Source organism: Talpa occidentalis, unplaced genomic scaffold, assembly GCF_014898055.3.
Source record: "Talpa occidentalis isolate TD23 unplaced genomic scaffold, MPIMG_talOcc4v2.1 talOcc4.5, whole genome shotgun sequence".
NCBI lineage: Eukaryota > Metazoa > Chordata > Mammalia > Eulipotyphla > Talpidae > Talpa > Talpa occidentalis.
The window spans coordinates 105,235,082-105,257,229 of NW_023604861.1; the positions used below are offsets into that span (position 1 = coordinate 105,235,082).

Below are 22,148 nucleotides of genomic sequence, written 5' to 3' on the forward strand. Positions count from 1 at the left end.
GGGAAATGAAGGGCAGAAGGGGGTGGGTGAAGGGTGCCCATTCATACCAGCAGGGGTGGGGAGGGGCCACTCACACTGCTCCTAGACCCTGGGTCACAGACCCTCCAACAGTCTAATGGAAGCTCGTTTCCTTTCTCAAAAACTTGATCATTTTGCACATAGTCTCTGAAACCCATCCCCATCAATACACTACAGGTAATAAAAATAAAAAACTAACAAGTTGAACTCAGTAGGAAGTACTGGCTACAGGAGCAGTATTTATGGATAATCGTAGCATCTGCATATAAATAATTTTGCTTCTTCCTTTGGAATCCTAACATCTTTTTTAAAATTTGTGGTGAAATACACAGAACAAAAAGTTTACTATTTTAACCATTTTTATGTGTACAGTTCAGTGGCATTAAGTACCTTCACATGGATGTACAACTGTTACCACCATCCACCTACAGCACTTTTTTCATCTCCCCAAACTGTTAACTGTTGAGGGGGCGGGGAGACAACTACCCATCCCTCCTCCCTGTCCTGGCATCAAGCATTCTGCTCTCCATCTTTTTATAACTGACTACTCTAGGTACCTCAGATAAGTGAGCTCATACACTATTCAGTCTTTCATGTCTATTTCTCTTGCAAAAATATCTTCAAGGTTCATGTATACTGTGGCATGTGCCAGATTTTCCTTTCTTTTTAAGGCTGAAAAACAGTCTATTGCATGTTCACGCCACATTTTATTTATCCATTCATCTGTCAATGGGCATTGGGGTTGCTTCAGACTTTTTAACTATTGTGCTAAAAAATAGCTATAATGCTATGAGCATGGGCATGTAACTATCTTCAAGTCCCTGGTTTCAGTTCTTTTCGGTATATACCCACAAGTAGAATTGCTGGGTTAGATAGGAATTGTTTAATTTTTGAGCAATCACCATACATGTTTTCCATAGAAACTAGTTTTACATACCCACTCTTAAAATTTTTGTTTCTTCTTCTTGTTAACTCTGGGCTGGCTCAACCCCCAGTGTAATGTCAAAGAGGAGGGACAGAGGGGTGATGGAAAAAGACATCTTTGCTTCGCTCTTAAAGGGAGTGCCAGTCATGTTTCTGTATTTGTTGGATTTTTTTTGTAGATTCATCAAGTTAAGGAAATTTCTATTTTTAAAAAAAATGCTAAGAAATTTTTTAATGTTGTATGAATGTTGAATTGTATTTTACCTATTGAGCTAACGTAACTTTTCCTTCTCAGTTTATTACAATGAATTCTATTAATAAAATTCCAATATGAATCCATTGAATTCCTGGAATAAATCTAACTTGATCATGATTTTTTAAATTTATTGTTGCATCTGGCTGGGTAATATCTGCTCAGCATTTTTACCTCCACATCCATGAGGAAGACTGGTGCATAGTGTTCTTTTTGGCCCTGTTCTTATCACATTGGGTTTGAAGGTTATGCTGGTGTCATAAAATGAGTTGGGGATATTTTCTTTCCTATTCATTTGTGCCTTTTAAAAAAATAAATCTTGTCTCCTCAAACATGCTTCTTCTAGTGTTTCCTTCCATCTATGTCTGTGGGTCTTTCATTTATATTATTAGAGCCTCGCTCTATTTTTGTGCCTTACTTTCTTTTAAGGAGAGCCCTTAATACTCCTTTTCCTGCCAGGTATTGTACCCCATTAGTTTGATGTGAAAAGTTAGATAATTAAGGGTTCTAATTTCAATTGCAATTTCTCCTTTGACCCATGAGTTGACCTATGAGTGTTATTAAATTTTCAAGGACATGGATTTTTCTAATTATCTCACTGGCCTTGCTTTTTAAAAAAAAAAAAAAAAAAAACTCAATTGCTTTGTGGTTTAAAAAAAAAAAAATAGTGCATTCAGGTCCTAATCCCTTGCAGTACACTAATCCCTTGCAGTACACTAAGGCCACCTTTATGTCCAAGCAGGTGTCACCTGGCAGGTGCTCCACCTCTTTCACAACCCTCAGATGCGGCCAAGTCCACCAGCTCAAGTTCAATCATTACACTGTTCACACTTTCTATTTGCATACTGATTTTTTTAGGTGGTCTGTTTGATATACTGATTACTGGTTAAGTGTATTAAAATCTATGATTATGAATTTGACAAGTTTTTCCTTTAATTCTGCCAATCTGCTTTATAGGTGGCTATATGAAAATCCACGTGGTATATACAAATTTAGAATCAACCTATCTTCCTATTGAATGGAACTATTTATTAAGCAATTAATTTCCATATTTTTAATAAGATCTCCTGCCTGAATAAACCTTCAATATTACTATGACTATACCTCCCTCCTTTTGGTTACGATTTTCCTGGTCTACCTCCTCTGTAGTTTGGCCTTTCACCTTTCTGCACGCCTTAGGTATGTCTTTAGTAACTTCCAGTTAGTGCTTGTTAATATGTACTGAATGGGGCCTGACCATACTCAGGAAGGGAAAAATGGATTACGTTTCACTTTGACATCAGAGGAAAATGGGGTTGAATGACAGACACCTCCTGGGATACACAGTGAATTAAGAACAGAACCAGAATTATAAATCAGATGGGGGGGGGGTTCGTTCCCACACATTATTTCTCCCCAGGACAAGCACCACCTATATCAGCTCATCCATGTTCCCCAAATTCCCCCCCATGCAAGGTTCACCTCCCTCCAAAGCAGACCTCATGTGCCAAGATATTTTTCTGAGCTTTTTCATCATGGAAATAGCAAACTCATGTTCTCTCTACTCGACCATGACCCTGGCTGCTGACTGCCTTCTGAGCAGGCATTCATCGTGGCCAGCGGTGGGAATTTCAGGCCAAGTGGGAAGCTTGTTCAAGCTTGGTTGAAGGTCCTTGGCCAAGTGCTTTCCAAATTATACTGCCTCACTCTGCATGTCCTTTTTAAATAAAAAGAAAAAAAACACCTTTCCTTTATGGATCAGAATAATCCTCCAGAGTTATACAAATCAGCCATTTTCATATAAAGTGTATTCTTCAATAAAAGACAAAAAACTCCCACTGTGAAAAGATACTGACCACAAGATAAGTATTAGAAGTGGGAGATGGCCCCCATCTTTTTGAAGATAAGACTAAATAGACAATTAGGGGAGGGTGGCCAGATCATCCAGGGAACCCAGGCTAGAGTTGTCATGCCTGCATTGACCTGATTGCTCCTAAATAGGCAGGGCTGTCAAGAGAAAGAAGTCTTTGTCTTGCTCGTGGAGACCCTCCAGGGCACAACCAGAACCCATGAGTGGCTGCTTGCTCAGTGAAGCCGAATTTAGCTCAAAATTCCAATGGAATGGGCTGCTTCATTGAGTTAAATGCTCCCAGGAGGTTATGTGAACATTTCTCAAGATTGTTATAGAAATTTCTGTATTTGAAGATTAAAGTTTCTTAAAACGTGAGACCAGGGTATACATAATGGAGAAGTGGTATGCCCCACTTCTCCATCCCTGCTGAGCCTTTATAAAGAGATTCAGCACCCAATTCCTCTGAACCTTTTGACCAACCTTTTATAAATGTCTTGTTGATAAAATAGAGTGTGCACAGATACATGGCAGGCACTTCCATGCCATGGCAGGCACATGGCAGCGGTGTCAGAGGAGGCCTGCTATAAGCAAAGGTTTAAATCAGACCAGAGTTTCCTAGAACAGTCAGAATGGCAGGTTTCAATAAAAGGTCAACTCATAACACCAAGGACTTCAGTGATACATGAAACTATTAAAAAAAAAAATACAACAAAAAAACCCAAAAGACCTCTAACCACCATGTTGTTTGGAATCACAGGGGGAGAAGAAAAAACAGTGGAACCGAAAAAATATCCCAGGTGGGGGTGGGCACACACAAATCACTTAAGATGCAAATGAAAACTTAGGAAATCACTGACAACTTCCCAGATTCCCTATTTCTCTCATGAGACCAAACCAGAACTCATGGCCATGGCCAGATCAATCAATATTCACTCAACAGGACATACAGGTTGAGAACGAAGTCAAGTTCATACAGAATTAAGAGCTAACAACCACAGCAGCAGCCCACCTAGTGTCAGGCAGTGATGCAAAGGTCCACCAGGGCACCCGGAGTGGCCCCATTTGAGAGTCTACCTGGATCAGTGAGCTGGATTGAGTATCCAGGGGGGTGCAGTTACGTCCAGTACATTCCAACTCTGTAATTTCACCTTGCTTGAGTCTGCCTTCACTGTCACTGCAGAGGAGGTGCAACCATTTTATCCCTGGAAGCGAAGGTTGTAACACCCAGATCAAGAGTCAATCCCAAAATGCAGGGGAGACTCTCCACACAGCAGCTAATGTTATATGCGCAGATCCAGTCCAAGCAGCAGGTAAATGCATTCATAGTCACGCAAATGACATTGTGTACCAACCCACGTGTTTTCCTAATTTTCTTTTAAATTCTCCAATATTTTTCTTAGCAATCCAACAATGTACCATGCAGAGTCAACCTTTTAAAACTGAAAGTGAATTTCAATATTTTATTAAAATAGCATATTTAACCACTGTTAACCATGAATATGTTAACTCTGCCCACCCCCCAACCCCTTAGGCAGCACGACACAGTAGTGAGTTCAAATATCCTTGATCGTGATAACTAACAGAAATATTTCAAAGTCAAGTTTACAACTAAAAACTAGACCTCGGAAAAATTCTGAATTGAAAGAATCATAAAGCTCTCAAACTAAATTCATTTATCTGCCTAAAGAATAAATACCGGTGCCTCACCCACCTGACAATACTGCTTGGTTTGTTGTTGTTGATTTTTTTTTCCTTTATGCATAGTATAATGTCTCATTTGCAAGTACCCACTTTAATAAATAAAATCGGCATTTTTCACCCCATTTAATGTTCCTTTTCAGCTTCACAAAGAAACCAGTAAATAAAACTGTCAACGACAGTCACGACATAAGCTCTCACAGCAAGATAAAAAACTTGAAAATATGCAGAGATGCATCTACACTATTTTACATAAAAAGACAGATTTAAAAAGTGCAAGGCAAAATTTGCAGTTTTTTGAGGGGAGTTTTTAGGCACATCCATTTCTTTAAAGCAAGCTTCAGAATGAAATTCCAGTTTGTTCTTCATGACACCTTTTAAAGTCTTTCTTTAAAAAAAAATTTAAAGGAAATGAAAATAAAAATACATCCCATCAAGTGTGAAACAGGGCGTCTCCAGTCCCAGAAGTGAGGTTTTCAGTTATGGCGTGTCCGGCCTTTTTTTATTCTTGCAGGCTTTGGTTTGGGGATGTATTGATTATTTGCCTGGTACTCAAGTTCTTTACGGAAGTAGTGAATTGCTTTGTTTAAACCTTCTTCTAGAGGCACCTGTTTAAAAAGAAAATGAGACTGAGTGACAGGGACGTAGCTCTGCAGAGGCTCTCGAATGCCTCTCAGAGCCTGGTTATTTCTCAGAGTTATTTCTAAAGCTGCTTACAGAATGTGCAGTGTAATTTGACAGATTACTCACCTAATGGACATAAAACAAATTCCACCCCTCCTTCCTGAACTGCCTCTTGCTGGTTGGTATCTACTCCAATCACAAAGGACACTTTTAAAATGCACACGCACAGTGCTCCTCTCTTTCATAAAAAGTCTGGACCACGGAGGGCAGAGGTTTGGGAAGGCCATCTGTATGACTGCCTCATTCTTCCACAGGACTTGTGCACTTTGCACTTTCACCCCCACTGAATAAGTGGCTGAGTGTGAGAGACACAAGATAACCCACAAAAAGCAAACTGCCCTGCAGCAAACAGGAAGCAAAAACCAAATCAGCTGCCCATTAAAAGAACAAAAGGAGAAATTCAGGGGGAGGTATTGCCAGGGGGCATCCTGAACATTTGGGAGGAGGGCAGGTCGATAATCCTGGTGGTAGGGATGGTTTCACAGGTATAAAAGTACATCAAAGCTTACCAAATCATACCTCTTAAAAATATGAGCTGACTGCCAGCTGTGCTTCCAAACAGCTGTTAAAAGCACACATATATGGGGAAATTAAGATGGGCAGGAAGGACTAAAAGCTCCTTTGTATCATTCCTCCAAAATTTCCTATGAAACTACTAGTAGGAAGAGACGATCTTCCTCTGGAATGTTCACCCTGGAATGCCTGTCCTCTGGGGACTGTGTCTCCCAGGACAGCGGCAGATGTCACACACACACTCACCACAAGCACACACCTCACCTCGTGCAGAATAGTTAGCATGGGAAACGTCATTAAACGTTTTCAACATAGTGAGCTTAAAGCACAGGTAGGCTTACCACGGACTAAAGACACATTCCTTATAAAAACAAATCTGTTTGCTGTAACTTGCTTTATACAGTTGGGATTACTATGCAGTAGGTTAAGTTTGGGTATGATATTATCTTTATTTAATCAGTTTCTATGATCATCAGCAGATGACTTGACCTGCAGATCGCAAGTAAATAAAGACCACACTTTACTCAAGTCTCACCCCTAAAGCTCTGATTGTCTGGGCTTCTCATTATTTAGCTCTGAAGCAAAATATACACCCCAATATATTATTGTAGTCTAGGACATGTTACCCCTCAAAATAGCAGATATAAGAAAACATTTCTCCCCTATCTGCCTAGAATCAGAACCTCCAAAAAGAGCTCAACTGTCAGAAACCACCTCCCCAGGAGTTTCATCAACAAAGAGAGAGAGACTCTTGACACAGGAGACAGCGGAAACTAACAAACTTGGTCACAAACTTTCCCATTTATTCTTGTAAGGGCCGGTCATCGTTCCTAAAAAGCATTTATTCTCCTCTAAGAGAGTCTCCTACAGTCGCCTCTGCCCTTTCATGAACACAAGAGCTATACATGTCAATTGACCGTCTGTTTGTTCCCCTCTTGCTAATCCATCTTTTATTACAAGGGTCTCAGCTAAAACTCAGAGGCAGGGAAAGGGAAAATTATTTTTCCTTCCCTCCCTAAGTTAGAAACCATGTACACATTTTTAAAGTAAACAGCTGGTGTTATAGACCCCTGAGTCTATAACCTGACAATGGTGATGGCAGCAACCACAGGGGACACTGAGGATAGTCCAGCATTTATTAATACCTACTGTGTGCCAACCTGCTGGGGCTACAGCTGTACACAGCCCTCAGGGGGCACACATCCTAGCAGGGCCCTCTCGGGGAGAGCAAAGAGGGAACAGCAGAGACATCAGGGAAACAGGTGAGCTCGGGCCCGGAGCGGTGGCCACTGTGGACTCAGGAGTTGGCTCTGCACTGAGCCCATGGCCAGGAGGCCCTGGAGGGTATGTGACTCTGGGGAAGTGCCAACCTGGGGGACACATGCCCAGAGAATGGGCATTCTAGGATGAGGGAGAAGAACAGTACAGCCTCTCACACATCCCAAGAGTCTGAGTTCATCTAAGAGCAAAAGGAAGGCTTGGAAGCACCGCTTTCTCCTTGCCTTTAGTCTCTCAATGTAAACTTGATGGCCACGTGCATGGGAGCTGGCAAGTGCTGTCTGTCCCACTGCACACAGCAACCTTGCCCACTTCACATACAAAGCCAGCCTGGGCCCTGAGACATACAGGGTGGCCAGGGCTATGCAAGGCTTGGAGGCATGGGCCATGGACCTTGAATCTTCTTTCACAGATGAAGTCATGTGCACGGGTAATTTTACAAAATCAGATTCATCATTTCAAAACAGAGAATAAGAGAAACAGGATTAAAAAGCTGTGGAATGGCCTAGAGAAAACCCTGTGAACCTAGATGCCCGAGTCCCCACACTCCACAGGGAGCCCCTCAATGGCTACCAGCACCTGCTAGACAGATTCCAGACTGGAGACCCTGCTCCAGGCAGCGTGACCCCAACACTTACCACAGGTTCCCACCCCAGCATCAGTTTCGCTTTTTTGATATCTGGTTTTCGTTTCTGTGGGTCATCCTGGGCTTCGGACAGAAACTGAATTTCACTTCCACTACCTGAGTTATTCAGGAAAAAAACAGAAGAGGGCGTCACAATCACAAGGGGTGTGATGTTTCCACATACATCAGAGTGAAACCTATGTGTGCCATGAATAAGGGGGCACACCGAACCCGACTATCACCCGCCTTATAAGGGCCTGTACATCTGGCCCTAAGAGAGGTGGTGAGGGGAGGGGTACTTGGCCTCCAAGGCCTCAGCTACCTAATGAAACACCAGGCCTTGTCCCACCCTGCTGGCTCCAGGCAGCCCACCTAGCTACTACCAGTGCAGAGCAGACACACCACCCAGCAGGACTCCAAAGTAAATAAAAAAGCCAATCTGGCAACACTATTGCTCCCAGTAAGTGACACTGGGGGTGCTCAGGCCTTGCAAGAGGCCTTCAGTGAAATCAGATGACCTTTAACTTAAATTTAAGAGGTTGAATACAGCGGACAAACAACAAACCAGTTCCTGGCTAAAGCCACTTATGCACCTGCAAGTAACAGGTGACAGACCCTGCCCTGAGTTTTTGGGCAACAAAAGGGCTCACCCAGTGTATGTCCACAACCTGAGGTTGAAAATACATAAACCGGGGCCTCCCTGGTGGAGCAAGGGGTTAAGAAGCAACCTATGAAGCTGTCCACAGCCACTGCAGCATGAGTTCGATCCCCGGCCAGGGAGGTGACCCACATGGCGCAGCAGACCTCTCCTGACCGGCCTGCTGCTCCCCTCAGCAGTGTATTTCAGTCAGTCTGCCTGTTCAGTTCCCTACTCTGTCTCTGGTGAATCCTTTCACCCCCCCACCCCCCACACCTCTAGCCTGTATTCCAGTTCTTGTATGCATAAATAAATAAATCTTAAAAAAAAAAAAAAAGAAAAGAAAATACACAAACCTCCTATGTTCCCTTCATTGGGACCACCCTGTGTGTCTACACTGCTTCCCTCATTTCACACCCACTTTGGTCAGAACCAGAAATGAACTTAAAATTCATTGGTTATATTTTCCCTTATTTCTGAAATTCCTTGCTTGGCACTGTCCATGCAGGAAACCAAACAGCTGTCACCTGGCAGAATGAGCAACACAATCACATCTGAAGCATGGGGACTTGTCTATTCTCCCCACTCCACACAAACCTGCAATTACAGTTGTGAGCAAAACCAACCTCCTTCCCACCCCTTTTTGTCTTTATCTATCTTTCCATTATTTAATTAAGGAATCAGAAAACAAGTGTTCCTGGTAAAGTTCTGCATTTTATCCAACTCAATTAGCTTATATTAATTACACATTTTCTAGTCAAGGTGTTATTAACTGATAGGGTAAGGACAATGGGTTTCACTGGGGAAGGCATTTGTCCTAAAGGCATTTGTCCTACTTACCAACAAGGTTTTTAATTAACTGTGCAAATTCTAGGATTGTGTGCTCTTCAGGGTTCCCCTACGAAAGAAATGGATTTTGGTTATGAATGTAATTTCAACAGCAGCCACCACCATTACCCAAACCACCTGCAGGTCTTGAAAGGCTTGTGGGCCGTACTGTGTTGCCAGAAAGTCCACAGACTCCTGCTCTTCTGTCTTGCAGGGCACTTACCAAGACCATGATTACTCACCAAAGTGTAACGATGTACAGCATTCCTATTTGGTAAGATTTGGTAGGTAATTTTTGGGATTTTGGAAAGCTCAAATATTATTCCATATAAATTAACAGTATTTCCAGACACCAAATAATAGTCTACAAAATCATACCAAACAGTAATAATATTCTAGATCATGCACCCCCTCATGTTTCTGTCAACTGTAACCCTCATATAAGACAGTGGTACCCATAGGCCAGACCATACAGCATAGGTGTGCAATGAGCTACATCATCTATATTTGTGGAATTACACTCTATGATGCTAGCAGAAAGAAATGTCCTAGTGATAGTTTCTCAGAACATATCCTCATTAGTAAGTCACACATGATTGTATGTTTGGATAGTGGGGGAAACCTGTGACTACCTTTACCTTTGTCTTCCATACTGTCTGTTGACAAAAACATCCTTCAGACAGGTCAAAAGCATCTAATAGAGACACACTTGATGGCACACATACCAGGACAATTGCCATATCTAATGTAATTACAGTGTCACTTGCATAAGAATTTGGCTCTGTAAAATTACCTAAGACAATAGATTTCCCTCTGGGTGCACTGCATTAACAACTTACATAATAAAGGACTTGCAAGCTTACACATGAGAGCCCTAACAAATGAAATCCCCTCCCAGTGTTGTTTATAAAGTAAGCTAGCTGTAAGGGGGGAAACCTTACAGGAAAACCACTTTTGTCTTTCTTCTTTCCACATCACACCAGCCATTGATTCCCTTCCCAATCCTACTACTCTAATTTGCCACCCTGTCCCCTATCATGAGAGACCCCCATAAACTTTGGCAATTATATATCCTAAATTGCATATTCCACAAACCTTCATCCACAATCTCCTAGTTTTATCTGAAGGTGAAAGAGGGAGAAAGGAATACTGGGCCTAATTCGCACAACACAAGGACTTACAAGCAAAGTGAAATGATAGAAATTTGGGAGAAAGTAGCTCCATTTTTATTAGGACTAAATGCACACTTTTTAGACTTTAGGGAAGACTGGTTTCAATACGAGATGAAAATTTCTAAATGTCCAAATGTCCTAACACAGCTCTCCCCACTGCCCCAAAAAAGCCAAACAGAAGTGTGGGATCTAAAGAAAAGAGCAGGGAGGCTACTGCCAACACACTTATTTTGAAAAGCATGTAACAAAACCCCAAGGGGAAGGGTGGCATGGTGTTTTCAAAGTATCAGGGAGGCGAATACTCAAAAACATATGGAGGTTCATAAGATATACTTTATTCAGTTTTTAATTGCCTTTCTTTCACAAGTGCATGAAAGAAGTGCTAACTGGGGGCTGGCCGTCAGGGATACCATGAATCAATCAGCACATCCCCAAGGGAAGTGACCTCTCCAGGGTCCACTTTTTCCCGTTTGGTAGGAATTCCCCCCAAATCTGTGAAAAATGAGTCCTAGGGGACATGCTTCTGATTGCTGGTTACAAAGAGAATTACAGGGAAAAGTTCCTGAGTGAGATGGCTTCTAAGAAACAATGCACGTGTGGCTCTGTTAAGGCCAGGTTGGGTTAAGGTGGCTCCCTAGTGAGAGACGGGGCTCTGGAGTCTGTGGCCATGGACAGAAGCAGAGTATCCAAAATGCTGGACATTCTATACAGGATACCTCACAGTTTAAATGAGGTAGAATAATAGTATTCAGAATACAGTGACCAAAGGGGTAAGAGACACCAGCACAACTTCAAGGCTGAAGGAGCTAGAGAGGAGAAAGCTATCACAGCAGACTCAGATGAATTTGGAATGCCCCCCAGGTGGAGAACAGCCAGTGGGTGGGCGTACAGAGAATGAGATTTTTGTCCTAAATGGAAAGAAAAACTTTCTGCAGCCAGAATTGGCCAGTTAGAATGAAATGTCTTGAGAAGAAAGTATGATTAAGGTCTGAGCAAAACCACCTTTTAATCCCTCCCACAGAGAGATTCTGGGACTGCAGGAAACAATGAAGGAAAAAGCAACAAAGGTGATCAATGCAGCCGAATTACAGACATGACCAGTAACTACTTCCATCTCCTCAGACTCAGTCAAGTGTTATAAAGATGACGTGATAGAGAAAGTGCTAAGGACAGGAATGATACATGATAGAGGAAGGTGTAGACACCAAACAACATCCATCTACTAACAGCAAAAGGCTTTACAAATTTTCAGACTTGGGCCAGTTGGGTGGTGGGAGACACTTTAGTGTTTATTACCCTGCTCACCTATGTCTTGCAGATACTTAACTTCTTTGTGTCCGCATACTGCTGTGTTTTTCTCTATTATTCAGCAAGCAACTAGCATGCAAGCCCTGTCTACGTGTGCTGATCAAACAAATCAAAGCCTGGTGCGTTTCATGGGTTCATGAATGAGACTGCCCGTTCTGGACAGTGAAGAGGACATACTTACCAGGTTGACTGGGCTGCTGACATTGCTGTTCATGAGTGCCACCAGGCCATTCACGAGGTCACTAGAAAAGAAGGGAAGGCCGGGTCAGGGGCCGCCACTGAAGCACCATGTACTGAGTATCAGACCCAAGCCACCTCCCAGGAGAAAACCAAAACCCAAATGGAAAACTGTATGTCAAAATAAAATCCTGTAAATAAGAGAGTTGGCGAATGCTGAAGTGCTCATGGATGAAATGGTGTGACATCTGGGATTTGCTCTCAGTGGGTGGGGTAAAGATGGCTCAACAGAATGGATGCTGTGTGATGGGGTCGAGTTCTCTACGTTTGTATATTTCTGAAATCCTTTAACAATTGAAAAATAGTAACAAATTAGACACACATCCAAAAAAGATGGAATTTATAAGTTTCTGATGAAAGTCCATGTTTAGTGTGAACCCAGGTAGTTGGTCCATACGGAAGCAAATGATTTTTAAAAAAAAAAATAAGATCCACTGAAATGATAGAACTCCAGTATGCAATTCTCATACTGGCAAATCACAGATAAAGTCAAACAATACTGAGTGTTGAAATATACTGGAACACAGTACCCAACTCCCTCCATCTTCAATTGTCCATCCCCGCTCCCCCAAAAACACTTCATATGAACGGTCAAGATATCTGAATGTTTCAAATGGATTGTGATCGACGGGGCCATGAAGGTGAAGATAAGTAAGCAAATTTTCGCTTACCAAGGATTGGTTCTTATTTTCAGAAGCTTTAAAGAGTGGCTCTGTTAAAAAAAAGTTACTTCGTAAAAATGACACCTCACTGCTATATACAAGTACTTTGTCTAAGTCAACTATACTTCTTAGAAGACTTTTAAAGTTCTGTTCTGGCCATCCAAATGAATCTATTCTGAAACCTCTCCCTCCTCCTCTTCATCCATCATTACCAGCAAGGAGCAGGTTACTATGATAAACTTGCGAAAAGAAAACCTCAGTTTTTGCTCTCCTTGTCATTGAAAATATTTTTTTTCAGTGGGGCTCTTAGTAAACAAACGATTTCCTGGGCTTTTGTTTATATAGCAAATGGGCATTTTATACGAGCAAATCTAAAATCCATTCTATTCTCACAGATCAATCACAAATGCAAATTACTGCTGACTCTGGATGGTTTCTCTTTTCTAGAAATTGGCAAAAAAGTCACTTCATCACTATGGCAGATAGTATCACAACATGTTCTCTTACAGCACATGCCTTTGCATAGTCACAAAAAGACATTAAAAGCTGCCATTCTGTAGCATCCACAATCGTTTTAAATACTAAAACAAAAGGGGGGGAGTCCATATTATCTGGAGGACAACTATTATGTAATTGTCCTCACTGTGGAGGGGGAGTGGCTCAGCTATGGGCCATTTATCTTTTGTTAATAAACTGGCAACTTTTAAGGTCAAAATTGCATAGATCACACTCATTTAACCTGAAGCTCTTTACAAGTGTCATTTTGACAAAGTGACTTTTAAAAAAAACATAGCATGCCTTTGTTATGCAGATGAGGACATAATCTGACCATGAGACTATCAGACACAGTCATGCTGGGGATGTCAATGCGTATGACCACCTAGAGAGAAAAACCCTGAAACGCTGCCTTGGGGCAATCAGAGGGTTTGGAAACAGTTAATTCAATACAGTAACCACAGATTCAGACCACATACATTTTTAACTGAGAAGTTAAAAATACTGTTTGTAAAAAAAAAAAACAAAAAACAAAAAACCAAAACCCAGCTTACTAAGAACAAAACCTGGCAATCTAACATCTCAGCTGAGTCCTGAGTATCTACAGTAGAAGTTGGATGAGCCTTTTGATCTCAGACCCTATGACACGAGATTCAAGAGAATATAATAGAGTAGGGAGCACACGATGATGCAGTATTATGAAGGAAGAACACCAATAACAATATCTCTATTGAAGCCACCCAAGTCCTTGTTTTGGGTGGTGCTGGTGTTACAAAGACGCTCATGCACAGGCTGGCGGGGCAGGAGCCTTGTGTCCTTGAGCTGGGATGGTGTGAGACGTGTGCATCTCTGAGCCAGAAATGTGTCTGATGCAGCTAAGGTTATTGTAAGTGATGTTTCTATCTGATGCCTTTGAAATAACGAGAACAGTAAAAAGATGTGTTTGAACCAATTTCCCTTTTACTACAGTCTCACTAACCCTTCATTTGGTGTTGCAGCTGGAGAAGTGTGGGAGGCCATGAAAGAGGCAGAAGGAATTCAAAGTAACAGAACACTGCAAGATTCCCTCCTCAAGAGTGCAAAGATAGGGGTGGGGGTGGAGGGCAGGATGAAAGCATGGCACTGGGAAGGGTGGTGCTCTGCACACAGAAGTTGTCTCCTGGGCCTGACAAGGCAACACACCATCCCAGTTTGCTCTGAGTGCAGGGCTGAGTGCTTTGAAATGAAAATAATCCTGACAGAGGGATACCTGGTGAAGTCCCTTCTAGAATATTTGGGCAACAATGTCCAAGGCCAGTGACATTCTTCCCCCAAGCTTTCTGCCCTACTTGGCAATACCACTGGGTGGGGGAAGGAAAGTGCTGACTGTCACACATGTTCATTCATAGCTTCCTTTCATCACAAACACTTTCAGGGAAAATCTACAATTCTTAACTTTCTTACATTTCTCACAGGGATTTCTACCCAAGACCCTCATACAATCACACAAAGTCTAGGTGGTTGTTCTGGCCGAGTGGGTCTGGATGGGCGTGCAGACCTGCACTGTGTTACCACTTCACCCCGACATCCTCCTTAGGACAGCCTGGGACACCAGGAACAGCATTTCCCACCTGACAGGCATCTCAGAGTATTTGCACTAAAAACATATGGTACCAAAATATGAAACTATTTTACAAAGACTGACTATACCAGAAACTTACATTGAATCACAATAACCATGTCTTGTGGGAAAACAGTTTGGTATACACAACTGTTACGTGGTAACTCTTTTTTCAGAATCTAAACTGCATTTTTAAAATCAAATTTTATTACTTTACCACTGGTTAACAATAGTATATAATTTCAAGAGTTCAGCTTCACACCTCAATATGTGTGCATTTTAAAATTAGTCACCAACTGAACTGACCAACAAGAACCTAGACAGATAAGGATTACCAAAACATAAAAATTGCCATGTGAGACTATTCACCAACATTCTTAAATGTATTTTTAATCTTCAGTTTCAGCACAAAAAGACATTAGGATTCTGTATCTTTCCCTTAATGACATTAGGGTTCTGTATCATCCACCCCAGAAAACTATGTTTAAAATGGGTCAGATTTTAGAATCTGTAGGTTTGCTGGAGGATTAAAATTATCTCTTAAATTGGCCTAAACTGAAATCCAGTTGCCCTCACGGCTTGGCAAGTTTAGCTCGGAAACACTAGGTGGCAGCAAAAGATCAGCACACAAGTCCTGAGTCCTGCAAGTCACCAACATGCATGAGGAAAATCTTAACTTTAAACAGAGAACCCATAAGCTCTTTCCCATCTTAAAGTTAACTTTTAACCAAGTCAGGCAGTTAGAGCTGTGAAACTCATTAAAGAATCACAGAGGCACCGAGGGCCTGGTCTGCACCTGCCTGCTGGGATCAGGCCCAGGGGGCTGCGCTGTCTTACCTGACGTACTGGAACGCCCTCGTCTGAGAACCGGACCCGTACACCTAGGCGGAAAACAACAGTTAGGCCTCCCAAGAAAACACACCATAGCCAGGAAGATATAAGGGGCACAGACTGACCTCAAAACTGATGCTGAAGGAAAAATGACACTACAATTCACACTCTGTACTTGACAGTCATGCTGGAACAGTGGGAAGGTGGCAGAGACCTGGAAGTCTGTGTGCGTATGTGTGTGTGTGTGTGCGTGCATGCATGCTCGCGCACACAAGTATGTGTATAAAGTTTGTCCTTAAAGTAGTATCAAAGGATTCAACTTCTATTAGTCTTACAATGTACCAGGCACCGCGTCTGGTCTGGGGGCTGCGTTCTCCAAGTCCAGCAGTGACAGATCCACATACAAATAGCAAGCAGCACATATAACCAGGGTGCTACACTCTGCTGCCCATCAGAACAGAGCCTCTGGGAAGGGTGGACATTGGTAGTTTTACAACTGTTTGCCCAGGTGATTCTAAAGTGCAGCCAAGATTGAGAAACACCCAAGAAATTGGAAAAGACACAGGGCAGAAGAGGAGAGGCAAGGGGTCTCCCACTGCCCTTGGGCCCACCATGTGTTTACTCCTCTCCACACACGAGCTGGTGGTTTCTTCCTCCGACTGTCCCTCTCACCGTCCAACAATCCCTGTCTACTTCCCACCTGGCAAAGTGCTACTCATCTCGTAGGGGCCAGCTCAGATGTAGCTCCATGTGGTTCCTTCTCTGGCTCCACAAGGAGACAACGATGGCTCTGCCCTCCGCATCTGTGGCCATTCCCTAAGCTGCACTTGGGTCAACTTGCCTGCCTGTGAGCTCCCTGGGGCAGGAGCAGGTTGACTCATCGGCCCCAGTGTGGCCTAGCACCATGCAAGGTGCTCACAGAACATGTTCAACAATAACTTCATGACCGCCCAGCTTATATCACTTTATTAGAAAAAGCAGATCAAACAAGATGAGACAAAGCTCTGAGTCTCTCTGACACCAGTCACAGAAAACCAAAGAGCCAGCCCAGTTTTCATTTGTTTGCAGTAGAGAGGAGGCATCACCTCCCGAGACAGTCTGATTTCTAAGCCCACCTATAACACTACCAGCCAGCCACCTGGGGGCAGAGAAGAGTGGTCACCAGCCCTGCAGACATTGCCTGCCTGCAGCCTCACCTACTTCTATGGCTCCCCAGGGCTCATCCCACCAGATGTGAGAAGTGAAAGAGCAGGTAAAAGAAGAAAAGTATGACTCACATGTCCTCCCAGGCCTTTTTCTGTGCTTTTTTTCATTACAATAATTGCCACAAGGGTGAGTTCAGGTTTCCTCTAAGGGGTTGCACACAGCGTGTGCACAGCAGAGTAAGGCGGGGGGACAAACACTGAGGTGAGCACCCTGAGGCTCACAATGCCAAGTGTCCCTCTAACACACAGTGGACCTTTCAGCACCTTTCAACCTATGACATAGGTTGTGTGCAGGTCAGAACAGTATGGTGACTCAGGAATGACCACAAAGGCAGGTGGGTGGGTGGACAGGCAGCTGGGAACAGGGGCTGGCAGCTCCCTGGCGGGGGAGCAAGCACACTATCACCCCTGTTCAATGTACCTAAGATGCCGGACGTGCCTCCAAGAACAAAGGCCCAGAGTCAGCAATCACAATACCACTGTGTTGGTACAAAGGATATATAAAATGCTGACTTTAGACAAGTATGGTTTTCCCCAAAATTTCCCTTTGGAAAAACAGCAAGGTTTTTTAAATGACATAAACCTGGAGTCACACCCATTCTGCTGCATCTGGGCTGTTCTGGGAAAGTTCATCTCAATGCAGTTGTATTCCTTCCTACAAATTGGATTAAATCACGGCCAAACTGACTGTGCAAGAGAGACTGTGTCTCATCTTGTTTTGTCTCATCTTGTTACGTGCAAGTATGCTCAGCTCAAGCTCAATTGTGAACTGTCTCTTCAAAATAAACCATCAGCGAGCATCCCACACCTGAACCATACGCAATTATTTTTCTAAACCTAAACAAGAACAAAGTTTCTGAGCTTCTATGGGATTCAACTTAGAATATGGCTTCTCAGGACATACAGAATTTGGCCATGCTGTTATCCTGCCAGGCATCTAACAGTAACTCAAGACATGACCAAGAAAGGAATTTACTGAAGGATAAGACAAAAAACAGCTTCAGAAAAAAACCATCTGGAAGCTAACCCAGCATGGAAAAGGAAAAAGAAGATTTCCACAGTTCCAACTACCAATGAATGTGTTCAGTCTGAGAGCGGCAAGAAGGGATGAAAAGTTAGGTACTTCATCAAGTCATTGATGGGAAAGAGAATTCTGTGCAAGAGCACATCTGCAAGGTCTCCTGAGGGTGCTTGTCTCCTGTCAGCAGAGGCGTCGCAGAGTGGCTGAGTCTGGCATGGCCTGGCCTCATGGCAGCCCTGGTGCCACCCGCCTTCTTTCTCCGCCTGTCGCTGGCACAGAAGCTTGCACAGTGTGAGGACAGCACGTGAGTTATGGCCATCTGTCCACAATAGGGGCATTCTCGGGTGGCCTGGGGACTCACTCTCTCACCTAGCACTTGGGCCATGGCTGCTGCCCAGGAAGCAATAGATCAGGAAGCTGTTTCTTAGAAGGCTTTTTAACAGCTTACTTTGCAAACAAAGCAGCTCTGAGCTCTCATTTGAGGAGAGCTAGAGAGTACAGTGATGAAGGAAGCTTGGGAGTGTCCCTGAGGGAGATTCTCAGATGAGCAGCTTGGACTAAGAGGGTTCAAGCAAGAGCACCTCAGAATCCAAACGGCAGGAGGAGGGAACAAATAACTAGAGATGGGGACACCCCAAATGCTGGCTTCCAAAACAAGTCTCTGAGCTACCTGTGCTTATTATAAAGGAAAGTGGTCTCCATAAGTCATTAAGTCAACCCACATTTATCACATACCACTAGGGTGCCAAGAACTGGGGACACAGCTGTGAAAGACACAGAGTTCCTGGCTTCCAAGAGTGAACATTCCGGAGGGGGTTGGGTGCTAGAAAACTGACATTTCACTTAGGGATAAAGGCAATGAACAGTAAAAAGCATGGATAGGAGGGGTAGGTGGAGTGAGAGCCATTCTATCTAGCAGGCACCGGACAGACGACCACATCAGGGAGATCTCCCGAAGAGAAGCACTCACAGGACAGGCAAGAGCAAAGTGCTCACACCAGCAAAGGAGGGGAGGGCTGCGGGGAAGGACAGGCTGTGGACTATGCTCTCAGGACATGAAAAGCCATTCATGTTTCTGACTTCTCCATAAAGGGCCCCCTCTGGCTGCCGGGATGAGAGCGCCTGACTGGGAGGATGAGGGCAGTTAGGAGGCCTCAGCAATAAACAGAGCAGGATGGTGGTGTGGAGCAGGAAGCAGAAGAAGGGCCAGGGTCTGGATCCACATGGAGTAAGGGCACTAGGATGTGCTGGTGGAGAGAATGTATGGTCCGCCACAGCAAGCCATCCATGGGCACCGAGGCACGAAGCTAGCACGTGAAGAGGAGCAGGGGACAGGGAAGGCTTGGGGTGTCTGGCAACTTGAGTGTAGTGTGCAGTCACCTCTATTCTGTAATGTGTTAGCAAAACTGATCTATAAAATGTGTCTTGCAATCACATGCAAAAGAATGAAACTAAGCCACTACCTGATATACCATATGTAAAAATTAATTCAAAATGGAATTAAGACTTGAACTTAAGACCTGAATTATATGTATAAAATACACAGAAGAAAAATAGGTGTGGTAAGTTCCTTGGCATCTGCCTCAGAGAGGTATTTGGGAACTTGACTCTTAACAAGAGAAATAAAAGCAAAAATAAACAAATGGGATTCATCGAGCTAAAAAGCTTCTGCACAGTGAAAGAAACTGTCATCCTATGGAAAAGGCAACCTAGTCACTGGGAGAAGATGTTTGCAAACCACAAATGTGAGAATGGATTAATATACAAAGAACTTACAAAATTCAACAACAACAAAAAATCAAGCAACCCAGTTAAAATGTAGGCAGAAACTCTGAACAGACACTTTTCCGAAGGCATACAGACTGCCAACACATACAACACAAATTCAACAATAGGAAGAAAGGAAAAAATACTCACCCCTTATTATTTAGGGAATGTAAAGCAAACCCACAGTGTGATATCACTTCACACCTGCCAGAGTGGGTAGTATCAAAAGGACAAGAGATGACAGGTGTCAGCAAGGAAGTGGGAATAAGGAACCCCTTGTACACTGTGGGTAGGGATGTAACTGGTGTAGTCATTATGGAAGACACTATGGCGATTCCTCAAAAGAAAAAAAAAAGGAAAGGAAGAAATGCCATGCTATTCAGTTATCCCAATTCTGGATATTACCCAAAGAATATGAAAACACTAACTCAAAGAGACATGCATCCCCATGTTTAGCATGGCATTTTTCACAAGAGCCAAGAATTGGAAACAACCTAAATGCCCACTGACGGGGGGGAAAAAATGATGAAATCCTTCCATCTGCAACAACAGGGATGGGCCAAGCGTTATGCTAAGTGAAATAAGTCATGTGGAGATAGGCAAACACATGATTTCATTCAAATGCAAAAGACAAAGAAACAAAAATAATGAAAAAACAAAAGGAAATAAAACCCAACTCAGACTGTAAGAACAGAAGAGTGGTTACCAGAAGGTGGAAAAGGGGGTGGGTAATCAGATGAAAGGGGCGGAGGATGGAAACTAGACTTCTCGTAGTTGCCAAAATGTAGTGCAAAAAAGCAGGTCGGTCTACGATGCTGCATACCTAAAACCTGCAGTGTTATAAACCAGTACTACTATATCAATAAGATATCTTTTAAAAATGAAATTGTGTCTTCCTCTGTGGGAGCCACACCCTTTTGTAGCTGGTTAAGCTTTGTTTTTAGTTAAAGTACAGTGGAAACAACACGTGCAAAAGAATTGGACTACGGAGTACAGTGATGGAGAGAGAAGGCCATGAGAGCTAAACAGTTATCTAACCTCCACAAGTGATAACACAACCTGCTCCCTGCTTTCATTCTGAGTATTAAATAAGTTAACAGATGTGAAGATCATAAAATAGGGGCCTCCCTGGTGGCACAGGGTTTCAAAGTCTCAGCACTATCAGTCAATGTGGTATGCGTTTGATCCCGGCCAGGGAGCAACCCACATGGCGCAGCAGACCTCTCCTGTCTCACCCGCTGCTCCCCTCAGCAGTGTATTTCAGTAGATCTGCTTGTTCTGCTCCCCACTCTGTCTCTGGTGAATCCTCTCAACCCCCTGCACTTCTATCCTAACATCTCAGTTCTTCTATGCATAAATAAATAAAAATAAATCTTTTTAAAAAAAAAGATCACAAAACAGAAAATAGTAAAATAACTCCCTCGGTGAGAAAGAGAAAGAGAGGAGTGGAGACAGAGAGAAATTTAAGTGCATGAGTAGATTCATATATTTGCACGTATTTGTACACACAGCTATAACCTTCTCCCCCAGAACACACTCAATTAGTAATAAACCATCCTACAGAAGCTTCAGGGTAAGAGGACACTCCTCTTTTGGCCACACCCCAAACAGGAGCTTTAAAGGACCATCGAATGCCCGACTGGAAAGCAGCAGGGGCAGACAGGCAGGCATAGGAACGGGAAGGGCAGAAAGAAAGAGTGAGGAGGATAGCACTGAAGAGTCAGCAAAACTAAGAAAAGACAACCAAACTGCATTAGCCACCCTTCACAAGCAGGCCCCAGGGAGGATGAAGGGAGCAATGGGGCAAGCAGTCCACCTGACCCCACAGAGGATACCTGAAGGGTGAGCTGCCAGCCCCCTTGGCTGAGAACAACTGGCGGATGAAGGAGCACACAACTGCCAAGACCTGACTTGCACACTCTACCTCTCGGCGACCTGCAATGCACTGACTACAGAGACCCCGCTGCAGCCAGCGGACCCGGCAAACATGGGGAAGGGCTTTGCAGTTAGGCCAAGGCAGGCAGACATGGGCGCCTGGGCAGCATGAACGAAGCCAGTAGCTCTTGCACTAGGTTATGTGGGGGTTCCAGAAACAAGGGGGTACAGTTTGCATCCAAAGTCATTCTCTGGATTCCTCCGTCTTCTCCAGGGCAGTGGGAATACACATGTGCACACACGCTCGTCCCTATCGCTGGCTGGCGGACTCTATACGGGCGGCACTTACCGTGAGCGGCTCCCCCTGCAGCGCCTGTAGGATGAAGTTGCTGACCACCCGCCCATCGTTCATGTGCATGCGCGGCCCGAAGGTGTTGAAGATCCGCGCCACGCGCACTTCCACGCCTTCCTGGAGCGGAGAGAAAAGGAGGGAGATGTGTCTCACTCAGTAGACTGCATGTGTGCGTTTCCCGCGTCCTGCCCATGAACATTCCGGAAAAAACTGCTTTTCATTTCAAAATGAAGTGGTGTTTCTGTTTTGATTATGCAGTGTGCTTGATGGAAACAAATCTGGAGACCACACAGTTACACCAAAGAAGTCAAATGTTGGGGGGAGAAAAAGGTCA

General features: G+C 43.6%; 1 protein-coding gene across 2 annotated transcripts in view; it reads right to left on the reverse strand.

Annotated features, from left to right (window-relative positions):
• Positions 1-4,472: 4,472 nt before the first annotated feature.
• Positions 4,473-22,148, reverse strand: part of UXS1 (UDP-glucuronate decarboxylase 1) — an 85,969-nt gene continuing 68,293 nt past the window's right edge. For both annotated transcript variants that reach the window (XM_037528052.2, XM_037528051.2), the window contains exons 10-15: positions 21,812-21,931; positions 15,601-15,644; positions 11,951-12,011; positions 9,302-9,359; positions 7,838-7,941; positions 4,473-5,332 (exon numbers count right to left, since the gene is read on the reverse strand). In XM_037528052.2, the coding sequence (XP_037383949.1) occupies positions 5,201-5,332; positions 7,838-7,941; positions 9,302-9,359; positions 11,951-12,011; positions 15,601-15,644; positions 21,812-21,931 (519 nt within the window). In that variant the 3' untranslated portion in view covers positions 4,473-5,200. The remainder of the gene's footprint in view (positions 5,333-7,837; positions 7,942-9,301; positions 9,360-11,950; positions 12,012-15,600; positions 15,645-21,811; positions 21,932-22,148) is intronic.